We start from the raw sequence: 19816 nt of genomic DNA on the forward strand, positions 1-19816 counted from the left end.
ATTTTTCCTCTGAGCTTTTTGAAATATGCTCTCCCAAAATCTACAGTGTGGGAGAGTCATTAAAGATTTTTGAGAAGAGGAATAATGATCATATTAATGCTGCTTTGCAAAGATCATTCTGACAGGGAGAAGTTAAGAGGCTATTCATTCCAATCCTGCCGCCTTCTAGTCTCTGGGGGTTGATGGCCCTTCTGGCTTACAAATAGAGAGCCAATTGAGAGCCCTGGGCAGGGGCTGGATCCTCCAAAATACCACAGAGGCTTTTCCTGGCTCTATCAGACACAAATGCTATTTTCTTCCTTTTGGTTCCTGACCTCAGGCAACCCCTGCCTCAGAGTGAGACTGTCCAACAGAGTTTTGAACTAAAGCAAGAGCCCCTGCCCCTCCCCATCCCATCCCCTAGGAATCAGGCTGCAGCCAGTGCCAGAGGAATCTCTGGAGCCGGTGGGTAGGGTGGGATGGGGAGATGCCTGCAGGCAACTACACGAGCATGGGGAAATCTCCCACGTCCTATGTCTCACACTTATATCTCTCAAACTGCATCATCACTGATATACACAAACACACAGTCATGCATGGCAAATAAACACACACTTTCTTTCCTCCACAACCTCAGGCCCTGAATTCCTCTGCTAGTTCTATTTCCTCTTCTCACCCAAGCCAAGGAAGAGACCAAAAAAAAAGTGACTAAAGTGCAAGGACAAAGATCTTCCGAGTCAGTGAGACCCTAGATGAGAATTCACCCACCTTCCAAAGCCATATGAAATATGAACAAAACTTTATTCAGAAAAGCAGATTAGTAAAAAAAAAAACCCACACTGTGTGGCAACCAGAATGACTGCATGGAGGCAAGTCTCCCCAAACTACAAGTCTGCCCCAGCCAGTTGCTGCTTAGCTGCCTTCCTAAGTCAGTCCAGCTGGAGACTTAGTAGGTCATGTTCAGCAAGCAGCCCTGGAAAGTCTGCACCAAGAGCCAACGCGAGGGTCTCAGGGGAAATGGCCAGTGAACTTGTCTTTGGAACCGTTCAGGCTGAGAAGACTCATGCATGATTCTGGCCTCTAGGATTGGAATGTCTCTGGGACTAGATTCCCACTAATATTGAATGAGACTGGAGTTTCAGGGGAAAGTGTGGCAGAGTGGGGAAGGAAAAAGGATTTCTATATCAATCCTAAAATCTCCATTTTGGAAGGCAACAGAGGTAGGTTGGCAATGATTAGAGGGTTAAACACCAAAGGTATAAAATCAAATGGCCTTCCATAAATCTCTGGAGAGCTAAGGAGCACAGTACATCTGTCAGGCAAATGATGATAACATTAGAAAGGCCACAAATAAGATCTAATGGTAAGTAATCTAAGTGATATCAGAATAGCCAAACCACCCATGACTAACAAAAGTGAGGTGGGAGACCTGAGTAGCACCTGTAATAGGGATAGCTAGATCAAGGAGAAGGATGTAGCTTGGATGATGGTGAGATGAGGAGGAGGAAAAAGAGGAAGAAGGGGAGGAGGAGAAACTAGGTGATAAGTAAGATCTGTTCATTGCTTGCCTGAAGTCTGGAATATGCACTCAAGCATTGGCATAGGGAAATCATATATGTGTGTGTACATACATACATACATACACACGCACAAACACTCAGGAGGAACCCAAAACTAGCTACCACTACCCTAGAATCATGTGTTATAGGTTCTAGAAGCCAGTCCCTGGCAGAATTGGCCAGATGGTGCTATTCCAGTATTGCAAACTCTTAAAGTTTCTTGCTTCTTGTGTCCAGAGCTGTCTTCTCAGTCACCCTCCCTGACCATCCCAAACAAGACAGAGAGATGGCTGATGTGGGCAGCTGCTTGGATTCTTCCCTCAGTTCTGCACCAAGCTGAAACAGAAGAAATAGTTATTCTTTCCTGTTCTCTGCTAAATAGTTATTCTCTGTTGTTCCCCAGCATCATATCTGCCCCCCAGAAAGTCTACTCCCACTAGCAAGCCTGAGCAGAGGGACCAGTCTCCCACCCTGGGACATGGTAGTACTTCCCCAGGCTAACTGGCACCAGCAGCCACAGAGAATCCCATAGACTCTCAGGTCTCCTTTTAGAAAAAGAGAGAACATATTTCAGCCACCTCAGGTGGCATGGGAAAAGAAGACTATTTATACAACCTAGACCAGACCCTTTCTTCATCACTTGGTTTGATGGTGACAATACAACACACCCTCAAAATTATTTATTTCTAAGTCTTAGGTAAGAATTTAAATACTGTGTAAAAAAACCCAAATTCTAGTATTGTTTACTATGTTTCTAATCAAAAGGCTGGAACTTAAAAAAAGTCAGCACTATTAAGTTAATTAATTAGGGCTTTACTTCTCAAAGATTTAGCAACTTCAGTACAGTGCTTTTACAACCATTGGCACAAACCCTAACAACCAAAAATGGATGCTTATAAAAATAAATGAGTTTTTCTGTTTTTACAGTAGAAGTTTAGTGGCTAACTGTACCTAACTCCATCCCCCAGAGGTGGGGTTGGGGATAGAGGAATAATAGGAAAATATTTGTTTACCTTTCAGGGACCTTCATAGCCAAACATCACTCCAAACTGTTCTTCGGCATAATCTTTGAGTCTCCAACCTCCAGAAGACTTCTCTCCTTGTCTATTCCATATATGAGTGCTAAGGGCAGGGACCCTAAGTCAGCCACAGAGATTCTCACCAGGTTTCAGAATCAGGAAGCTGTTCGTCACCAGTGTCAGTGATGAAATGTAGTCTTATTTTCCAAAGAGATGGAAAGAGGTGGAAAAAGAACTAAGATCTTAACAAGTTCTCACTTATTGAACTGAAAGAAGTCATAATTTCATAGACCTTCCCATAATGTCTCTTAGCTACCTTTCCCCACCAGCTCCACCCAAGTCTTCTAAAGTAATTTCCCTGGGTGAAGTAGGAGGGACCATCATTTTCCAGAGTCTACTCAGATTCAGCCTATATCCCCTACTCTGCAAATTGATTCTGTCCTGTTTTTGGCTACCACAAAGCTCAGGAGCATTAGAACTTGCACCCCAAACCTCTGGGCAGACTGAGGCAGCTAAGTTGGGTCTCATTTGTCAGGATTAGTAAAACTGATGGCAAACAGTTGCTTCATATCTTGTTAGACACATTCTGACCCTCACTGACTCTAGATTGAGAGGCAGCTTTTGTATACTAGAAAGAGCACTAACTAACCTGAAAGTCAGGTGAGAATGCTTTTAGTCCAGCCTCTAAACAGTTGTTACTTTAGTCAAGGAACTTTACTTCTAAGGGACCTGTTCTCCCATCTCTAAAATGACAGACTTGTACTGGAAGATGAGGATAAGGTTTCTTTCTGCTCTGGCATTTTATAAGTCTCTGGTCCCTAAGGCCCATAAGGCAACTAGGTGTCTACTAGGTAAGTCACACAGATGTGAGCAGGTTTCTGTGAGAGGGGTGTGTGCATAGGTGAGCAAGAGCACCTAAGAGTATTTTGGTGTATCCTCTTCTCTGGTACTCAGTTCCAACCTGCTGAATGCACTGCCCTGTCCGGAACACCATGCCAGGCCACAATAACACAAAACCCACACAGCTGAGTGGATACTGGTCATCAGAGAGGGTGACTACAGCTCTAGGATGCAAAAGGAGTGGCCCTGCCCTGGGCTAAACTTGTCCTTGGAGCCCCAGCCCATAGCCTTCCTGGCTCCTCATTTATTCCGCTTGCAGCCAAGTAACTGGCTGGCTGGCTGGCTGACAGCCTGCCGCCTGGCCCGAAGGGAGTAGCGGCTGGAAGAGGGGCCAGAGGAAAGGGCTGTGCTCCTCCCGGAGAAGGAAAGGAGGGGTTAAGAAACAGCTACAGAACAGGCTTCGATTGAAGAGCTTTCCCCGGATCCACGCGGGCGTCTCTGTCCACGTTTAGATGTAGGGAGGGGAGAGATTAGCTGTGGGAGTGGCAAAGAGGGTTTCATGGGCAAGCCGGCCCTCTGTGAGTCTTCCAGTCTGTCTGTCTGTACCTGTCTTTCACAGTTTGCAGCCGTCCAGTCTTGTAATCTGTCAGAGGATTGCTCCCAAGCTTTCAATTTCTCTCTCTGCGTCTTGGAGACTGTCAGGGGCATCTGCTCCCTGGTCCACTGTCTGAGTGTCTGTGTGTGCAACAGTTTGTCCATCTCCTTGCGCCTCGGTCCAGGCTGGGTCTTGCGGGCAATGGAGGGGTGAGGGGTGAGAGGGAAAGCGTGGGACGTCCGGGCAGATTAACCCTCAGAAGAGGGCTGGAGGACTGGGAGGGCGGATAGCTGAAGAGTAAGGCTGTGCAGAAGGGAGAGGAAGGGATCTAGCGAGGAAGGGCGGTGGGGTGGGAGGCTGTTCTGTTTCCCTTCCCCCTCCCGCCCCGGCGGCCGGGGCCGGCCTCACGCTAAGTCCTGGTGGCCCCGGCAGCGGCGGCAGGAGCCGTAGAGCGCCGAGAGAAGGTAGAGCGAGAGGCAGAAGCAGCCGCAGACTGAGGCGGCGAGGAAAGCGTTGTAGGCGCAGGGCAGCGGGTAGTGCTTAAGGTTGCAGTAGCTGTGCCGCTGCGTCTGGTCGATCATGATGCCCGAGGCCGCCACGTACAGGCCGGCCGCCAGCAGGTCGTGGACCACGTTGGTGAGCAGCCAGCGAGGGCCCAGCAGCGGCACCAACTCGTGCTTGCCCAGCAGGGTGGTGAAGTAGAGGCCAGCAGTCAGCAGCCAGAAGAACACGGAGACGAAGAGGGCGAAATGCACCGGGCCCTGGTACTTGCTCGAGGCGATGGTGATCCAGAAGGCGGCTCCGGCCAGCAGCTGCAGCAGTCGCAGCACGCCCAGCGGACTCCGCAGAAACGATCGCTGCAAGCTCACCGAGCTCCGCGCCCCGGCCGCAGGCGGCGGGGGCTGGCGCGGTGGCGGGGGGCGCATGGCCCTGGAGCTCGGCGGAGGCCGGGGGGACCCGGAATGCGCAGGAGCCGAGCGCCTAGCCAGCGGCCGGACTGTTAGCAAGGATTTCAGTGATTTCCTCCCCGGCGCCTGCCGCAGCCAGCCACCCCGCTGGCTGCCAGCTACAGCCCTTCCCCTAGTCAGCCCCTCCTTTCTCCGCAGATTCTCACTCCTTCTTTCCACACTAGTCTTCTCGTGCCGAGCCTCCTCCCTCCCAGCTCTCCTCTGTGTGGAGCTCTCTCCACCCACCCCACCCCCTGCACCCGCTCTTTTCTCTTCCCCCTCTGTCTCCTCCCCCAAACTTCGTACACTCCCTCTTCCCTTCTTCCTTTCTTTCTCACCACCCTCTCCCCCTCATCTTCTCGCCTCTCCTTCGCTTTCCCAATCTCTAACTTCCAGGGCTGGGCAGGGCGGAGCCCCAAAACCCCTCGATCCCTCCTTTTCGCTCTCTTTCGGCTTTGATCTCTTGGGGCAACTTCTGTGGCATCTGAGTCTGGGAAGGGCTACTCTGCCTTCCTTTTTCCTGTACGTACTTCTGGTCCCGTTACTTTCATAACTTCAGAGTGTAGTCTCTGCCTGTTTTTGAAAGGTGGCGAAAAAGTCGTTGCTTCTTAGGTTGTCGTCCACACCCAGATGGCCGTTTTTCTCGACTAATTTAGCCCAACCAAACTAAGCCTGTCCCTCCTTTTTGAGCCTGGTGCACATCGTGGAGAAGATTGTTGAGCTCCCTTTGGCCTTGTGCCACACCTGTATAAAAGTAATCGTAGGATCTTCCCTTCTGAGTGAGAACAGCTGTGCTGGTAAATGTTTAACAATTCGCTTTCCGCAAGGGGAAAACAACAACCACCACAAAGTGTACTGATAACACACTTTTTAGTTTAATCTGCATTATTTATATTTTAGCTATTACTTTCTTAAATCTAGGCAGTTAACATAACAATAAATCAAGCTTTGATGTGTAACCTTTGAAGATTTCTGAGGTGTAAATGTTCACACTGAAAATTGTGCACAAGCTGACTCCAGCACACCTCACACTTCTGCGTGGTTAACTATTATCCGAGAAAAAGTTGGCAGCATCCTTTACAAAAAAGAAGCCTGCCTTGGGCAAATAACAGAGCCTTCAGGGGGTAGGGGACCAAGCCTGGCTGCTTGCCACCCTGGCCTCACTTGTAAATTAGATGGAACACAAATAGAAAAAGGCATTTCAACAAACATCAGTGGCCTACACTGGGCAATGCACTGTGGAATTAAAGGAACATAATGATAAAATCAACAGCAGAACAAAATTCATACGGACCCTCATGAAGCTTATGACCTAGAATGGGAAAGGGATACAACAGTGACAGGATTTATCCACCACCTCCACCATGCATTTGTTCAGATTCACATGGAATTCACTGACTAATGTGCCTTGAAAGACAGTATGGCATAGTGGTTAAAGGACCAGCCTTGGAGTCAGGAGGATTTGAGCTCAAGTGTCACCTCTGACACTTATTAGTTGTGTGACCATAGGCAAGATACTTAACCTTTCAGTGCCCCATTCAACTTTCTAAAACCACAGGTAGCAGATGAATTACCAATCTGAATCAGGGGAGGGAGTTTCCACACTGGAAATTACCTACACAAATTAAATCATAGGCTCAGCCTAAAAAGGTAGAGAGCCTTAAACCAACGATCAATTGACTTACCACATTCACCCAAGTCATCTTGCCATTTGCCTTCTCCTGCTGCCCAGCTTCTCCCAACAGACCAGCACTCCCAACAGACAACAGGCTTGGATCAATGGAATCTATGTCTCAAGTCATTGGAAGAAGTTAATCTTCACTCATCTTTGAAGAGCCCATCCTAGGACCCTGCTACCTTGATTGGTGACTAAGTGAGTACAAACTAGGCCACTTAGCCCATCTACGCACACACTCAACCGCCTTCCACCTCTTGCTATGGGCACCAAAACTCCTTTCCCTGGCCACCACTTCTCTATATGTGTTGCCTTGTATTAGAACATAAGCTCCTTGAGGACAAGGACTGTTTTCTTGTATCTGAAGCCCCAGTGCTTAGCACAAGACACAAAGTAAGTGTTTAATCAAAGTTTTTTTTTTCATCCATTCATTCATCAGTCTGTAATATTTGAATAGTCAAAAAAATAAGATGTCTACCTAAGGGAACTAAAGGGAAAAGAAATAGTGAGAAAATGAACATATCTGAACTATGTAGGTCATCATGACTAAAAGAATTCGCCACCTAGTGGCCAATTTACTGGTGAGCCTCTCCCGATGTAGCTAGGCTCGTCCTTGGTTAGCAAATAAAGACCAGGACAAACAACATGAAGACCCGAACAAAACAAGAGAAAGGGAAGTTAGGAGAAACTGAGGAAAGGAGGAGGGAATATTTCCAGTTATCTAGAAAATGTCTTGAGAACCTAAATTAGCAGTATCTCCTTAGAAACCCACGTGTGCTGGTAAATGTTATGGTAAACAACCACCTTTCAAAAAATGTACACTTTTTTAACAACCAGCTTTCCAATATATATATGTATACATGTATATGTACAAAGACACACTTTTAAGTTGAATCTGCATTAGTGACATTTTCTCCATTACTTTCTTGAGTCCACTCTAAACCATCAACAAAACAACAAATCGGTCCCGGACTTGAAGTGTTTGCCAATATCCAAGCCATAAAAATTCCACACCAAAAATTTAACAATCAGCTCAGCCACTTCAAGCTAGCTCCCGGTTGTTTCATCACTCAGAGGGCATAATTCTGTTCAGAATGAAGTTGATCTTATAAGGAAGTATTCACTAGTTTGTTTTCTCAGGGATGCTATTTTTAGTCTGGTAGAACTTTGCAGTCATTCCAAGGGAGTTTCAGCAAAACTCCCTGAGCAAGTGTAACTAGGCAAATACATATTCATAGTTTCATCCCAAGGGCTATGTCTTTATTTTTTAATTAAATGTTTTATTGAAAATCTAATATTAAACAATAATACAATCCCTAAAACTTGGTTAGCAATCTTTGACAGTTTAATAAATTTCAAAGAGTAAAATATCATAACTTTTTCCCATCACTATTACTACCCGCAACCCACCATGCCCCTCCCTCCCATCATGACTTCCTTTTTTTTTTCAATAAATCTAATAATAAGTAGCCTAAAGAAAGTCCCTGGTGTAGACTGTACCTGTTTTACCTTCTGCCTCTTCTTACTACATAAGTTGTACAACTAACACAAAACTACCTAACTCTAAACTTTATTCCTAAATCCCTTCTCTCTTCTCTTTCTATGCACAAGATATCACCAATTCAAATCATGAGGCAAGAACAGGGCCAGTTAGTGTCCTTCAACCATATCCCCTAGTGTCTCATGTTTTAATAGGTATGGAGAACTAGAAATACCCAACAGGACCCTATCTTGGGGGTATAGGGAGTCTCAGGGACTCTAGTTCACTCTTCATTTGCTCCTCATGCCTAGAAACCTCATCCCAATCTGGAATTCTCCCTGACCCTCTTAACCTGGGGGTTGTTGTTCAGTCCATTAGTCGTGTCCAACTGTTTCTTCATGACCCCATTTGGAGTTTTCTTGGCAAAGATATTGGAGTGGTTTGCAGTTTACTTCTCTGGCTCATTTTATAGATGAGGAATTGAAGCAGTGTTAAGTGACTTGCCCAGAGTCACACCGCTAGTAAGTGTTGAGGCCAGATTTGTCCTCAGATCCTCCTGACTCCAGGCCTGACACTATATCCACTTTGCTACCTCATTGCTTAACCTGGGGGACAGGCTCCAATACAATTTTATATTGTGTGAGATGCATCCTCATCGACACCCTCACTGTTAAGGCCTTTGATATGACATCGAAAATATCTCTATATAAGATGTAAATATCCCCATTAGCACCACATTTGAGGAATTTCTATTGAATCATGGCTTGTTATATACCTAAGCCACACCCTTGAACTTGACCTTCAAAGGGAAGAGCAGAGACATAAAGAGATACAATAACCAAAGCAGATATTTGAGTTCCCTGAAGGAAAGCCCCTGTAACCTCATAGACAGGCAGATAGGCAAGAAGCATTTATTAAGTGTTTACTATGTGCCAACCACTTTGGTAAGCTCTGAGGATAAAAAATATAGGCAAAAAAGATAGTCCCTGCCCTCAAGGAGTTTCCATTCTAATTTAGGAAGACAACACATAAAAGGAAGCTGAAAAGCAAGCAAGGAAGGAAGATACCTGTGTAGGTATGGAGGCAGAGAGTAAGAAGCACAGCCATGCGGCAGCTAGGTGGCTTAGGGAGTAGAGCACCAGCCCTGGAGTCAGGAGGACCTGAGTTCAAATCGGCCTCAGATACTTGACACACTTACTAGCTGTGTGACCTTGGACAAGTCACTTAACCCCAATTGCCCTGCCTTCCCCCCTCAAAAAAAAAAAAAAAAAGAAGCACAGCCAGAAGAGGAATGAAGTATGCCTATCCCACTGTCCCTTCAGGGAACAAAATGCATTAGGAAACCACATGCCCCCAAAAGAAGAATGAACTAAGTGGGCCCAGAAATGGATTATAGCTAATGGAGGCAGCGGGGAAGCAGTAAGGAGCTTCCATGCTACTTTGGGAGCTACAAAAAGTAATCCATCTGCAGCACAATGGCAGACATTGAGAAGCTCCTGGACCAGAGGAATGATTCCTGGACAATGCTGAGTTCCTGGCAATCCTCCTAGAGAGAAGAGGAAGAGCTTGTGGACAGACTGAATTCCTGGACCAAATGAGGGCTAGAGCCAAGGACCAGCAAGAGACAGCAAACCTGGGAGACCTTATCCTTCCCTGATGGATTTACGCAGACTGTACAAGTCCGGGGGAAAGGAGTCAATTATCAACTACAAGGGATGTTTTTCCCTACAAGAAAGAAAGACCTCCATTAGAGGAGTACTCAGTACCCTGGAAGTGAGTAAGTCCTTTGTAAAGTGGGGCTCACCTAAAGGGACAGAGAATTTTCTTGATTATTTATGGGTTCAGGTCTAAGTCCTTTTTCTTTCATGTTTGTTTATTTTGGGTCAGGTTAAATAAAGACTGCCTTATTTTTGTAGCACTGTTAGCCTCAATATTTACATAGGCAGATCTTAGAGCCCTTTTTTCTATAATGACCCAAACATAAGCTATTTAAATTCATTTGATTTCCCTCAAAAATCACAGAACCTATGAGTTAGAAAGGACTTTGGAGACCATCAAGTCCAATAGGTAATCCTCTGCTCTATACTCAGAAAGTGGTTATACGTTCTTTGCTTGAGCTTAACATTTTTGGTACCAGATGTGCTTTGACACAAAGCTAGAACAAGTAGGACTAAATGCACTCTCAAATCTTTTGTTTTGTTTTGTTTTGTTTATTTTACTAATTCAGTAGGGGTGGGAGGGAGAATCATTTTTAGTCCCTACGGGCAAAGATCCCAGACCCGTATGAGGCAGTTGGGGGAAGGAGCTCATTTGGGGTGCGTCCTCAGAAGGGAAGAAGTGCGCCATCTGGTGGCTTCTTATTATAACTCAATATTTTGCAGGAATGCAAAATCTGTCACTGTTACTAAATTCCTTTACCCAGGGCAAAGCCTGACTTGAAGATCTCCATGGAGAGGGAGCATCCTACCTCCTGAGGCAATCCATTATACTTTTAAGTACTTCTAATAATGGTTGGGTAGTATTTCTTAGATGATGCCTAAAATGGGAGGGTGGGGTGGGGAGAGAAGGTAAATACAGGGACCCTAAGCCACTAGAGTCATACCTGGGGGGTGAGGGGATCACTATGCAGAGTTGGGGAGAGGGAAAGAGGACAAATCAAGGAAAGATCTCATATGATTTATCTTAACATTTTAACTAATTCTTTTTGCTAACTGGGAGCTAAAAATCTGTTCTTGTCTTACTGATAAAGGATTTCAAGTGCTATCAGTCCCTCTAAATCAGGGACCCTATAAGTTTGTCATCCTCAGACAAAGGTCTGGTCACCCTACCCTAGTTCTAGCTCTAGATATGACTTACTCTAAATAACCATGAAACTCATATTCTGATACATTGAGAAGAAACTTCTTTTTTGGGGGGGAGGTTTTGGCAGGGCAACTGGGGTTAAGTGACTTGCCCAAGGTTACACAGCTAGTAGAAAGGAAACTTCTGGTGGGGATTGGGGGTGGAGGAATCATTTATATTCTTATGTCCTTGGAGGAAACTGGATGGCGGCATTAGCCAAAGAGAATGATTTGTGAAAAGTTCCTAAAATGGAACCTCATCTTTATAGACACAGAGCCTTCTGTTTCTGGGACGCAGATTACAGAAATGAATAAGTGAGGAGACTAGGGGTCAGAGAGCTTCGGTGACTTCCCCGGGGTCACAAAGCTAATGAGTATCAGAAGACATACTTGAACCAAGGGCTTTTTAACTCCGAGGGAAGCTTCCTATCCACTAGGCTACAACACCTCTCTCAAGCAACAAGCGTTAAGGGTATACTATGGCCCAGAGGCTTTGACTCTTCCTACCTTCCAGCCCCCCTGTCTCAGGGCCTTAATTTTCTGCTCAAATGTCTTTTACCAGGCAGCACAATGTGGTGAAGAAAATCCTCAACTTAGAATGAGAGGACCTGAATTTAACCTGGCCCTGACCTCAGCTATGTCATTTACCCTCCTAAGCCTCAATAATTATCTAAAATGATGATAATAATAATTATTGTTGTTGTTATTTAAATTCTCCAAGCTGCAGTTTTTCATCTCTTTAAGAGATATACTAACTACTAGGAGGGTTATAATGATTATCATAGGTAATAATGGGTGTTCCCCAGCCTCTGGACACAGCCCTTTGTCTCTTTCATTGATGCCCTTAAAGTGAGTGTTATCTAAGCTTCCATCTTTGATTCCTTCCTCTTCTCTCTTGGTAAATTCATTCAGTCCTATGGCTCCAACTACCACTCATATGTGGATGACTCCCAAACTTCTTTCTCCAGTTCAGACCTCCCTGCAGGGCTCTAGACCTGTATCTCTATGGGTTTACAGGACATCACCTGAATGTCCCACTGTCACCTCAAACCCAACATGTCCCAAAACAAGTTTACTAGCATTCCTCCTGAAACTGCTCTTTCCCTTCCTTTTCCTTCGTTCCCTTCCTTCCCTTCCCTATCTTTTCCTTCCCTTCCCTTCCCTATCCTTCCTTTACTTTACTTTCCTTCCCTTCTCTTTCCTTATTTTCTTTCCTCTCTTTCCCTTCCCAACTCTTCCCTTTCCTTTTCTTTTCACTTCCCTTCCTTCCCTTTCTTCTCTTTCTTTTCCCTTCCTTTCCTTCTTTTCTTTTCCTTTCCTTCCCTTTCCTTTCCTTTTCTTCCTTCTCTTTCCATTTCTTTCCTTCCCTTCTCTTTCCTTTCTTTCCCTTCCCTTCCTTTCCTTTCCTTCCCTTCCTTTCCTTCTCATACTTCCCTTTACTTTCCTTCCCCCTCTTTCCTTCCCTTCTCTTCCCTTTCCTTCCCTTCCCTTCTCTTCTCTTCCCTTTCCTTTCCTTCCCTTCCTTCCCTTCTCTTCCCTTCCCTTTCCTTCCCTTCCTTTTCTTCTCATACTTCCCTTTACTTTCCTTCCCCTCCCTTTCCTTCCCTTCTCTTCCCTTTCCTTCCCTTCCCTTCTCTTCCCTTTCCTTTCTACCTCTTCCTTCTCTTCCCTTCTCTTCTTTCCCTTCCCTTCATTCCCTTTCCCATCCATTTCCTTTCCTTTTTTTTCACTTTTTTTTGTCAGTGTCAGGACCATTCACTTCTGTCATCTCCAATGTCTGAAACCTCAGTGTTACCTTTGTAACTAGAACTGAATGTTCAGTAAAAAGGGAACTGGTTCAAAGAACATGGGTATGACTCCTGACTCTGCCACTTCCTACCTGTGTGAATATGGGGGAAGTTAGTTAATTTCTTTGGGACTCAGTTTCCTTTTCTGTAAAATGAAGAGGACAAGATGGCCTATCAAGTCCCTTCTAGTGCAAAATCTACCATCTTGTGACTTTCCTTTTTTTAATTTCTCAAATTTGTTTCCTGTTCCTATTTGTCAGTCAGTTGGCAAGTATTGATTATGTACTTACTATATGCCAGATACTCTTGTAGACACTGGGGATACAAAGGATGGCAAAAACAGTCCCTGCTTTCAAGGATCTCACCATTTAATGGGGGAGACAAGATGCAAAAAACAAAAAACAAAACCCTATGTACATATAAGAGTGATACAGTATAAATGAAAGATGATCTGAGATGGAAGGGACTAGCAGGGGAGGGGAGGAAAGGCATCCTGTAGAAAGTTGAGTTTGAGCTGAGTCTTAGAGGAAGCTGAGGAACATGGGAGTCAGAGGTGAGAATCAAGAACATTCCAGGAATGGAGGACAAACAATGGAAATGCAGGAGAGGGGAAAAGGAGAGTCATGTGTGAAGGACAGAGAGTAGCACAGTCTAGTCAGATCATAGAGTAAATGGAGGGAAGTCAAGTAAGGAAACTAGAAAGGAGGAAGAAGCTTGGTTATGAAGGGCTTTCAAGCCAAAGAGATGATCTTATAGTTCATCAAGGAGGTGATAGGGAGCCACTGGATTAATTGAGGGGGAGAGGAGTAATGTGGTCAGATCTGAACTTTAGGAAAATCACTTTGTTAGGTGAATGGAGAATGGATTGGAGCAGACAGAGATTTGAGGCAGCAAAATCAATGAGAAGGCTGTAATAATAGTCCAGATGAGATGTGATGAGGACCTGTAGAGGGGTGATGACCATGTGAGTGGCAGGAAGGGGATGTACATGGGAGATGTTGTGAAGACAAAAATGACAGGACTGGACAACAAATTGGATATGTGAGGGGAGTGAGGAGTTGAAAGGGGAATGGCACTGAGGTTTTGACCCTAGGTGACTTAGAAGAGAAAGGAAAAGGAATAAGTATTTATTAAGTGCTTCTATGTGCCAGGCAGAGCAGCTAGGTGGCACAGCAGATAGAGTGCCAGGCCTAGGTCGGAAAGATTCATCTTTGTGAGTCAAATCTGGCTTTAGAAACTTTCTAGCTGTGTGACCCTGGGCAAGTCACTTCACCCTATTTGCTTCAGTTTCCTCATCAGTCAAATGAACTGGAAAAGCAAGTGGCAAAACTATTCCAGCATCTTTATCAAGAAAAGCCCAAATGGGGGCAGCTAGGTGGCACAGTGAGTAGAGCACTGGCCCTAGAGTCAGGAGGACCTGAGTTTAAATCCAGCTTCAGACACTTGATACACTAGCTGTGTGAACTTGCCCTCCCCCCTCCAAAAAAGAAAGAAAACCAGAAAAAGAAAAAATGGACCAAAATTTAGAAAAAAAACCTCAAGAAAGAAAAAAAAGAAAATCCCAAATGGGGTCACAAAGAGTTGGACACAACTAATCGACAAAACAACAATGTGCCAGGCACTGTACTAAAAGGTTTTATAGAAATTATCTCATTTGATCCTCACAACCACTTTAGAGAGTAGATGCTATCATTATCCTCAGTTTACAGTTGAGGATACTGAGGCTGAAAGAGGATAAGCGACTCACCAAAGATCACACAGCTAATAAGAGTCTGCAAGTGGAATTTGAACTCAGGTCTCTCTGACTCCAGGCCCAGCACCCTATCTACTTTGCCACTTAGCTGCCTCTAAATGGGAAGATGGTGGTATTCTCAACAGTAGTGGGCAAAGGAGTGGGTTTGAGGGGAAAAGATAAAGAGTTCTGTTTGGGACATGTTGAGTTCGAGATTCCCTTGGAATATACAGATCGAAGTGTCTAAAATGTCAGTTGGTGATGGGGGCCTAGAGCTATATGGTGATACCTCCACAACATCTCTCACACCTGTCCCCTCCTCTACTCCCAAGGTATTCCATCTACCCCTGGCCTTCATTTCCATACTCCCAATCTATTTTGATAGCCTTCAAATAAGTTTTCCCACCTTCTCTTTTCCCTCCAGTCTTCATTTGGCCAGACTAATCTTTCTTATGCATAGATATCTGCTAAGAAAAAAAAAGGTTTCAGTCTCTCTGAACTGTATACAGAGTAAAGTTCAACTGTTTTTGTCTGGTGTTTGAGGTCTTCCACAATTGGATGCCACCCTGTCTTTCCAGTCTTTCCTCATCCTCCTCCTCCTACACACAGACACACAGACACACAGACACAGACACACACACACACACACACACACACACACTCCTAAATGCTAACCAAATTGGCTTATACAATAAACATGCCCTGTGCTTTATTAGCTTCATCTATCTATGGAATGTCTTCTATGTTTTCTATCCATGGAATGTCTTCCTTCTGTTTTATCTATAGTACCACTGATGTACAGCTGGAAGAGGCTAACACCTAATTTTACAGAAGAACAAACTTAATCTAAGGGAGGTTAAGTGATTTGCCAAGATTACCCAACTTAGTATGTATCTGAGACAGAATTTCAATTCGGGTCTTCCTTACTCTGAGCCCAACAGTCTATCCACTACCTTTACCTCCCCATGCTCTTAAGCCCAACCAAAATTCTCCCTCCTATATCAAAGGACCCTTGATTCAATCAGTGATACTATTCCCTCTTAAGCCTCACTTAGGCATTTTGTTTCATATTTTTCCAGTGTACTTACATCATATTGTATATTAGCTATCTGTGTTTATCCATTATTGCCCATTAAGGTTGTAATTTTCATAAACAGAAGGTACAATGTCTTGTCTAACGTTCATATTTTATCTAAATTTTGTATTTCTTCTAGTACCTAACACAGTGCTCTGCACATAATAGACACTTAATAACTGAGAAATGAATAAAAATCGGTGTTTTGTGACTGTAAAGGGCTAATGCACTATATAAACATGAATTATTGCTATTATCTCTGTCTTTTTCCACTTCTTTTCCTTTTAGGCTATTTAATCATGCCCTTCTCCCTCCACTTTCCAATCATTCTACATTTACTCTCTCACAGATAATATCATGATACGGAAGCTTTGTCTCTCTCTTTGCCCTTGTTCCTTCTTCCTGGGAGAAGACAACCCTGGCGACATGAGCCTGAGGGGGATGTGGGAGCAGTCAGGGCTAAACAGGGAAATGATTGATGATTAGAGCTAAGATCAGCATTACCAAGTACTAACTGAGGTCTGGCAGCTGCCAGGGGTTTGTTGCCCTGTTTGTCTGTAGCTGGTAAGCCAGGGAAACAAGAATGTTCCCTAATTTCCCATTTGATCTGGGACCCTAAAAAAGGGGAAATGGCCTTTTCCCACCCCTTTTCCATAAGCAGTGAGCATGTGCACTTGGGGAATACTAGAGAGGCTGTAGGTGGGGAGGAAAGACAACAGTAATAATATAATAGCTACCATTTATATAGTGTGTACTATGTGTCAGGGCATTATTATGCTAAGCTTTGTAAATATTATATCATTTGAGCCTGACAACAACCCTGTGATACAGTTGCCATTATTAACCCCATTTTACAGATGAGGAAATTAAGGCTAAAGATCACAAAATTAGTAAGCGTCTGAGGCTAGATTTGAGCTTAGGTCTTCCTAACTCCACATCCAGCATCCTATTCCCTGCAACATCTAGACCTTCTCTCTACCCTCTTCCCTACCCCCCCCCCCCCCCCGCACTGAATATGCCCCAAGTGCCTGAAGTCCTATTGATAGCTCTGGTTAGAATCTCTTAAGCAGATGAAGATAACACAGGAATTGCAGAATTCTTTTGGAGTCACATTCATCACTCCAGCTGTCTCTAGATGTACATCCAGACTACTGTCTCTGAAAGAGACTTGGTCTAACCATCATCAGTATAGCAGACAAGGACTTTGTCTGACTTGCTTAATATAACAGTGTCATATGTAGGTGGATGCTTAATAAATGCTTATGATTCATTGAACAGGAAGAACACAGTTGACTCAGAAGTCAACACCCTGTTGCCTAGGGGTTTCATGTGGAACATCAAGAGAACAAATACATGCTATATCCTGCTTAACCAAACACACTCAAAGTCAATTGCTCAGGTTCTCCAAACCCACCCATTTGGAAGGAATTCTAGGCCCATGCTGGGAATTATGAACAATTACCCAACCTCCACCACCAAGAGTACCAGGGAATTCAGGACAAGAGAGGCCAAAGGCAACATCTACCCCCCAATTACACCAAGTACCCAGTGGACAAGGTACCCATTCAGGGTCTCTCCACGTTGATCGGAGGCTCCTCTTGAGCAGGACCAAAGAGGGCACTGGATTCGAGGTCAGAAGACCTGGATTCTCTGATACTTGTGTGATGTTAAATAAGTCATGTATGCTTAAGCCTCAGTCCTAAATGCTACCTTCAGGTTTTCTCAAAACTTGTTTGGGTGCAGGAACCTCCCTTCTGTATCTCCACCAGCCAGAGTTATATACATATAAGGTAAATGATACAAAAGGATATTTGCTTGTAATAAAAATTCCAGATAAGGCACAAGAATATTTCAACAAACAGCAAAAACCTCACCACCCATTTTCCAATAAGCCTCCTTCCAACCTTCATTGGTAAAAAGTAGTGAGTAAAGCTCCTCTCTAACCCAAGTTGCTAAATCACCAATCTAGGAGATCAGTAACAGGAGTGTAAATGATACTTGCCCAATGGATAAACACAAAAGGTGTTACACCCATGATACATGGGATGCAATTGTCTCTTACACTGGTTCCCCCAAAATTCTCTAGATTCTGTAATAACTGCCAGTGAGGAGGACATGTAAGCTTAGGGACAGCCCCTAGTTCTGTGATTATTTCTTCTCCTCCCCTTTTCCCCCTGCTCCACCCTTCTCTCCTTAGACCATGCCCACCTGGCCTCCCACCAACGCCAATGTTGTGTAGCATCATCACTGGTTATACTTAGCAGAGGCAAATGCAGAATGACATCTCACTCATGGGTAAAATAGGGTGATAATAGCTGCCCAAAGTACCTCACAAATATGTTATGGGAATCAAACTTGATAGTGAATGGGAAAGCATTTGCAATTTTAAACTATTTTATAAAGATAAGCTTTTATTATAACTCCCAAACTGGTTTTGCCTTGCTCTTTAGCATCAACCATCTCAGGAGCTGAATCTTGAAGTTTGAAATCTCACCGGCTTGTTATCATCCTGTACTACCAGGAGTGCCAGGAAAACTTTGTGCCCCCCATCTTCTTGTCAAAAACATTGACATATGACACTGCCACATTAGATACATTTTCACTGGGTTGTAAGCACACTGACAGTTTGGGGGAAGGAGGTGCCCTAGAAACCAGGAGATTCCATAACCTTGTTGAATAATATGTCCCTGATTTTGTAGAGTAAGATTTACTGAGGGTCTCAAAGCTGTTTACAGGCAGATCTAATTGGAGCATAAGCTCATAGACTTTAGGCTGGTAGATACCCCAGAGGTCATCTAGGGCAAATCCATCACTTTACAAATGAGGAAACTGTGAACCCCAGACTTGCCCATAGTGACAAACTGGGTACTGAATCCCAGGTCCTATTTATTCTTCACTGAATCATGCTTTTTTTTTTTTTTCCTACAGTTTCCGGAGGGTATCTCTGACTGGCCTACAACTCCAAGATTCTCTTTTTTAGACTTCCAACAAAATAAACCTTCCTTATCCAAATACTACTAACTAAGAAGCTTAAGCTTCTTGCACTTGCCTGACTCGAGTGGGTGCCTGAGAACCCTTTGGCCCTGATTTCAGCATCTGGTTTCCTTCTGATTTCTTTCTCAGAACACTACAGGCAGATCAAAGAGAAGTCACATTTTCAGTGTTTGTCACTTTGGCAAAGTTTTTTTCTGTATGGTCCTTGCCCTGAATTGGGCTGATATCAAATGGAGGGGCAGGCTCAGACTAGTTAACTAGTTTAAGAGAAGTGGCTCAAATAACCCAGGCCACAGGAAAGAGGCAGCTCAGGACTATTCCTGGCGCAAATGGGGGTGGGGTAAATTACAGGGTTCCCAAACCACACACCTAGGGACTTGTTTGTCCTTCAAATTGGAAGAAGACCAATGACATCAGGAAGGGATGTCTTGACTTGCAAGTGAATTAGATTTAAATGAGGCAAGGGCTGTGCAAAGTCATCAGGGTCCAGTGGCAAGACATAGGTCAGGATGACTAGCGCTGTCTCCAGGGCAGTGGGTAGGCCTTGGACTTGTTAAGCTAAGGTTTTTCCTAGGTCTCAGTTTGTCTGTAGGTGAAGAGGGAAAGAAGGCAGGAAGTCTGAGGGAGAGAGTCAGAGTCAGGGTTTGGCCTCGATAATGGGACCTGCTGTTATTTATGGAATGACTGTGTGGGTGTGTATACATATATATACATGTATGTATATTTGTGTGTATATGTATAAATACATACATACATACATATATGTATATATATATATATATCACCACACCCACACCCCCCAAGCTACATAGACTGTCCCAAAAGTCCAAATGAAGTTTAAGCTTAGTCCAATTTTAGTAGTTCAAAACTGCACCACGACTTTTGGGACACCTTGTATCTATACACATATTTGCCTCTGGTCATTTTTAGCTCTTGTTGACTGAACCACCTCCTTCTCCCCGCCAAAAGCTTCCCAGAGTCACTACCCATCTTCGAGTCTCTGCACCACCAAGGTTTGCCTCCTCCCCAACCCTCCAACCACCTTCCCGCCACGCATGCAAACACACACACACACACACACACTCTCACTCTCACTCTCTCTCTCTCTCTCTTTCTCTCTCTCTCTCTCTCTCTCTCTCTCTCTCTCTCTCTCTCTCTCTCTCTCTCTCTCTCTCTCTCTCTCTCAGGCATGCAAGCGCTCTCTGGCCTGATTCGCCATCCCTAGGGACAGGTCTGGCCCCTTTCCAGACTGCCACAGGGCAAGCCTGGGGAGGGGAGGCGGGGATACTGTGCT

The 19816-nt window shown here is 44.5% G+C and overlaps 1 protein-coding gene across 2 annotated transcripts; it reads right to left on the reverse strand.

Moving 5' to 3' along the window:
• Positions 1-759: 759 nt before the first annotated feature.
• Positions 760-5157, reverse strand: MARVELD1 (MARVEL domain containing 1). Of its 2 annotated transcripts, XM_036737056.1 has the most exons (3): positions 3207-5126; positions 2552-2754; positions 760-1874 (listed from the first exon to the last, which is right to left on the reverse strand). In XM_036737056.1, the coding sequence occupies exon 1, from the start codon at positions 4916-4918 to the stop codon at positions 4397-4399; it is 522 nt and encodes a 173-aa protein (XP_036592951.1). In that variant the 5' UTR covers positions 4919-5126; the 3' UTR covers positions 760-1874; positions 2552-2754; positions 3207-4396. The 2 variants fall into 2 exon arrangements, with proteins under 2 accessions (XP_036592951.1, XP_036592950.1); XM_036737055.1 differs by having other exon boundaries at positions 2552-5157.
• Between the last annotated feature and the right edge of the window lie 14659 nt (positions 5158-19816).

This window comes from Trichosurus vulpecula, chromosome 8, assembly GCF_011100635.1.
Source record: "Trichosurus vulpecula isolate mTriVul1 chromosome 8, mTriVul1.pri, whole genome shotgun sequence".
Taxonomy (NCBI): Eukaryota; Metazoa; Chordata; class Mammalia; order Diprotodontia; family Phalangeridae; genus Trichosurus; species Trichosurus vulpecula.

Bases quoted from the DNA above. Each gene is read 5' to 3' on its own strand.
- MARVELD1 (XM_036737055.1), bottom strand. From the start codon at position 4,918: ATGCGCCCCCCGCCACCGCGCCAGCCCCCGCCGCCTGCGGCCGGGGCG.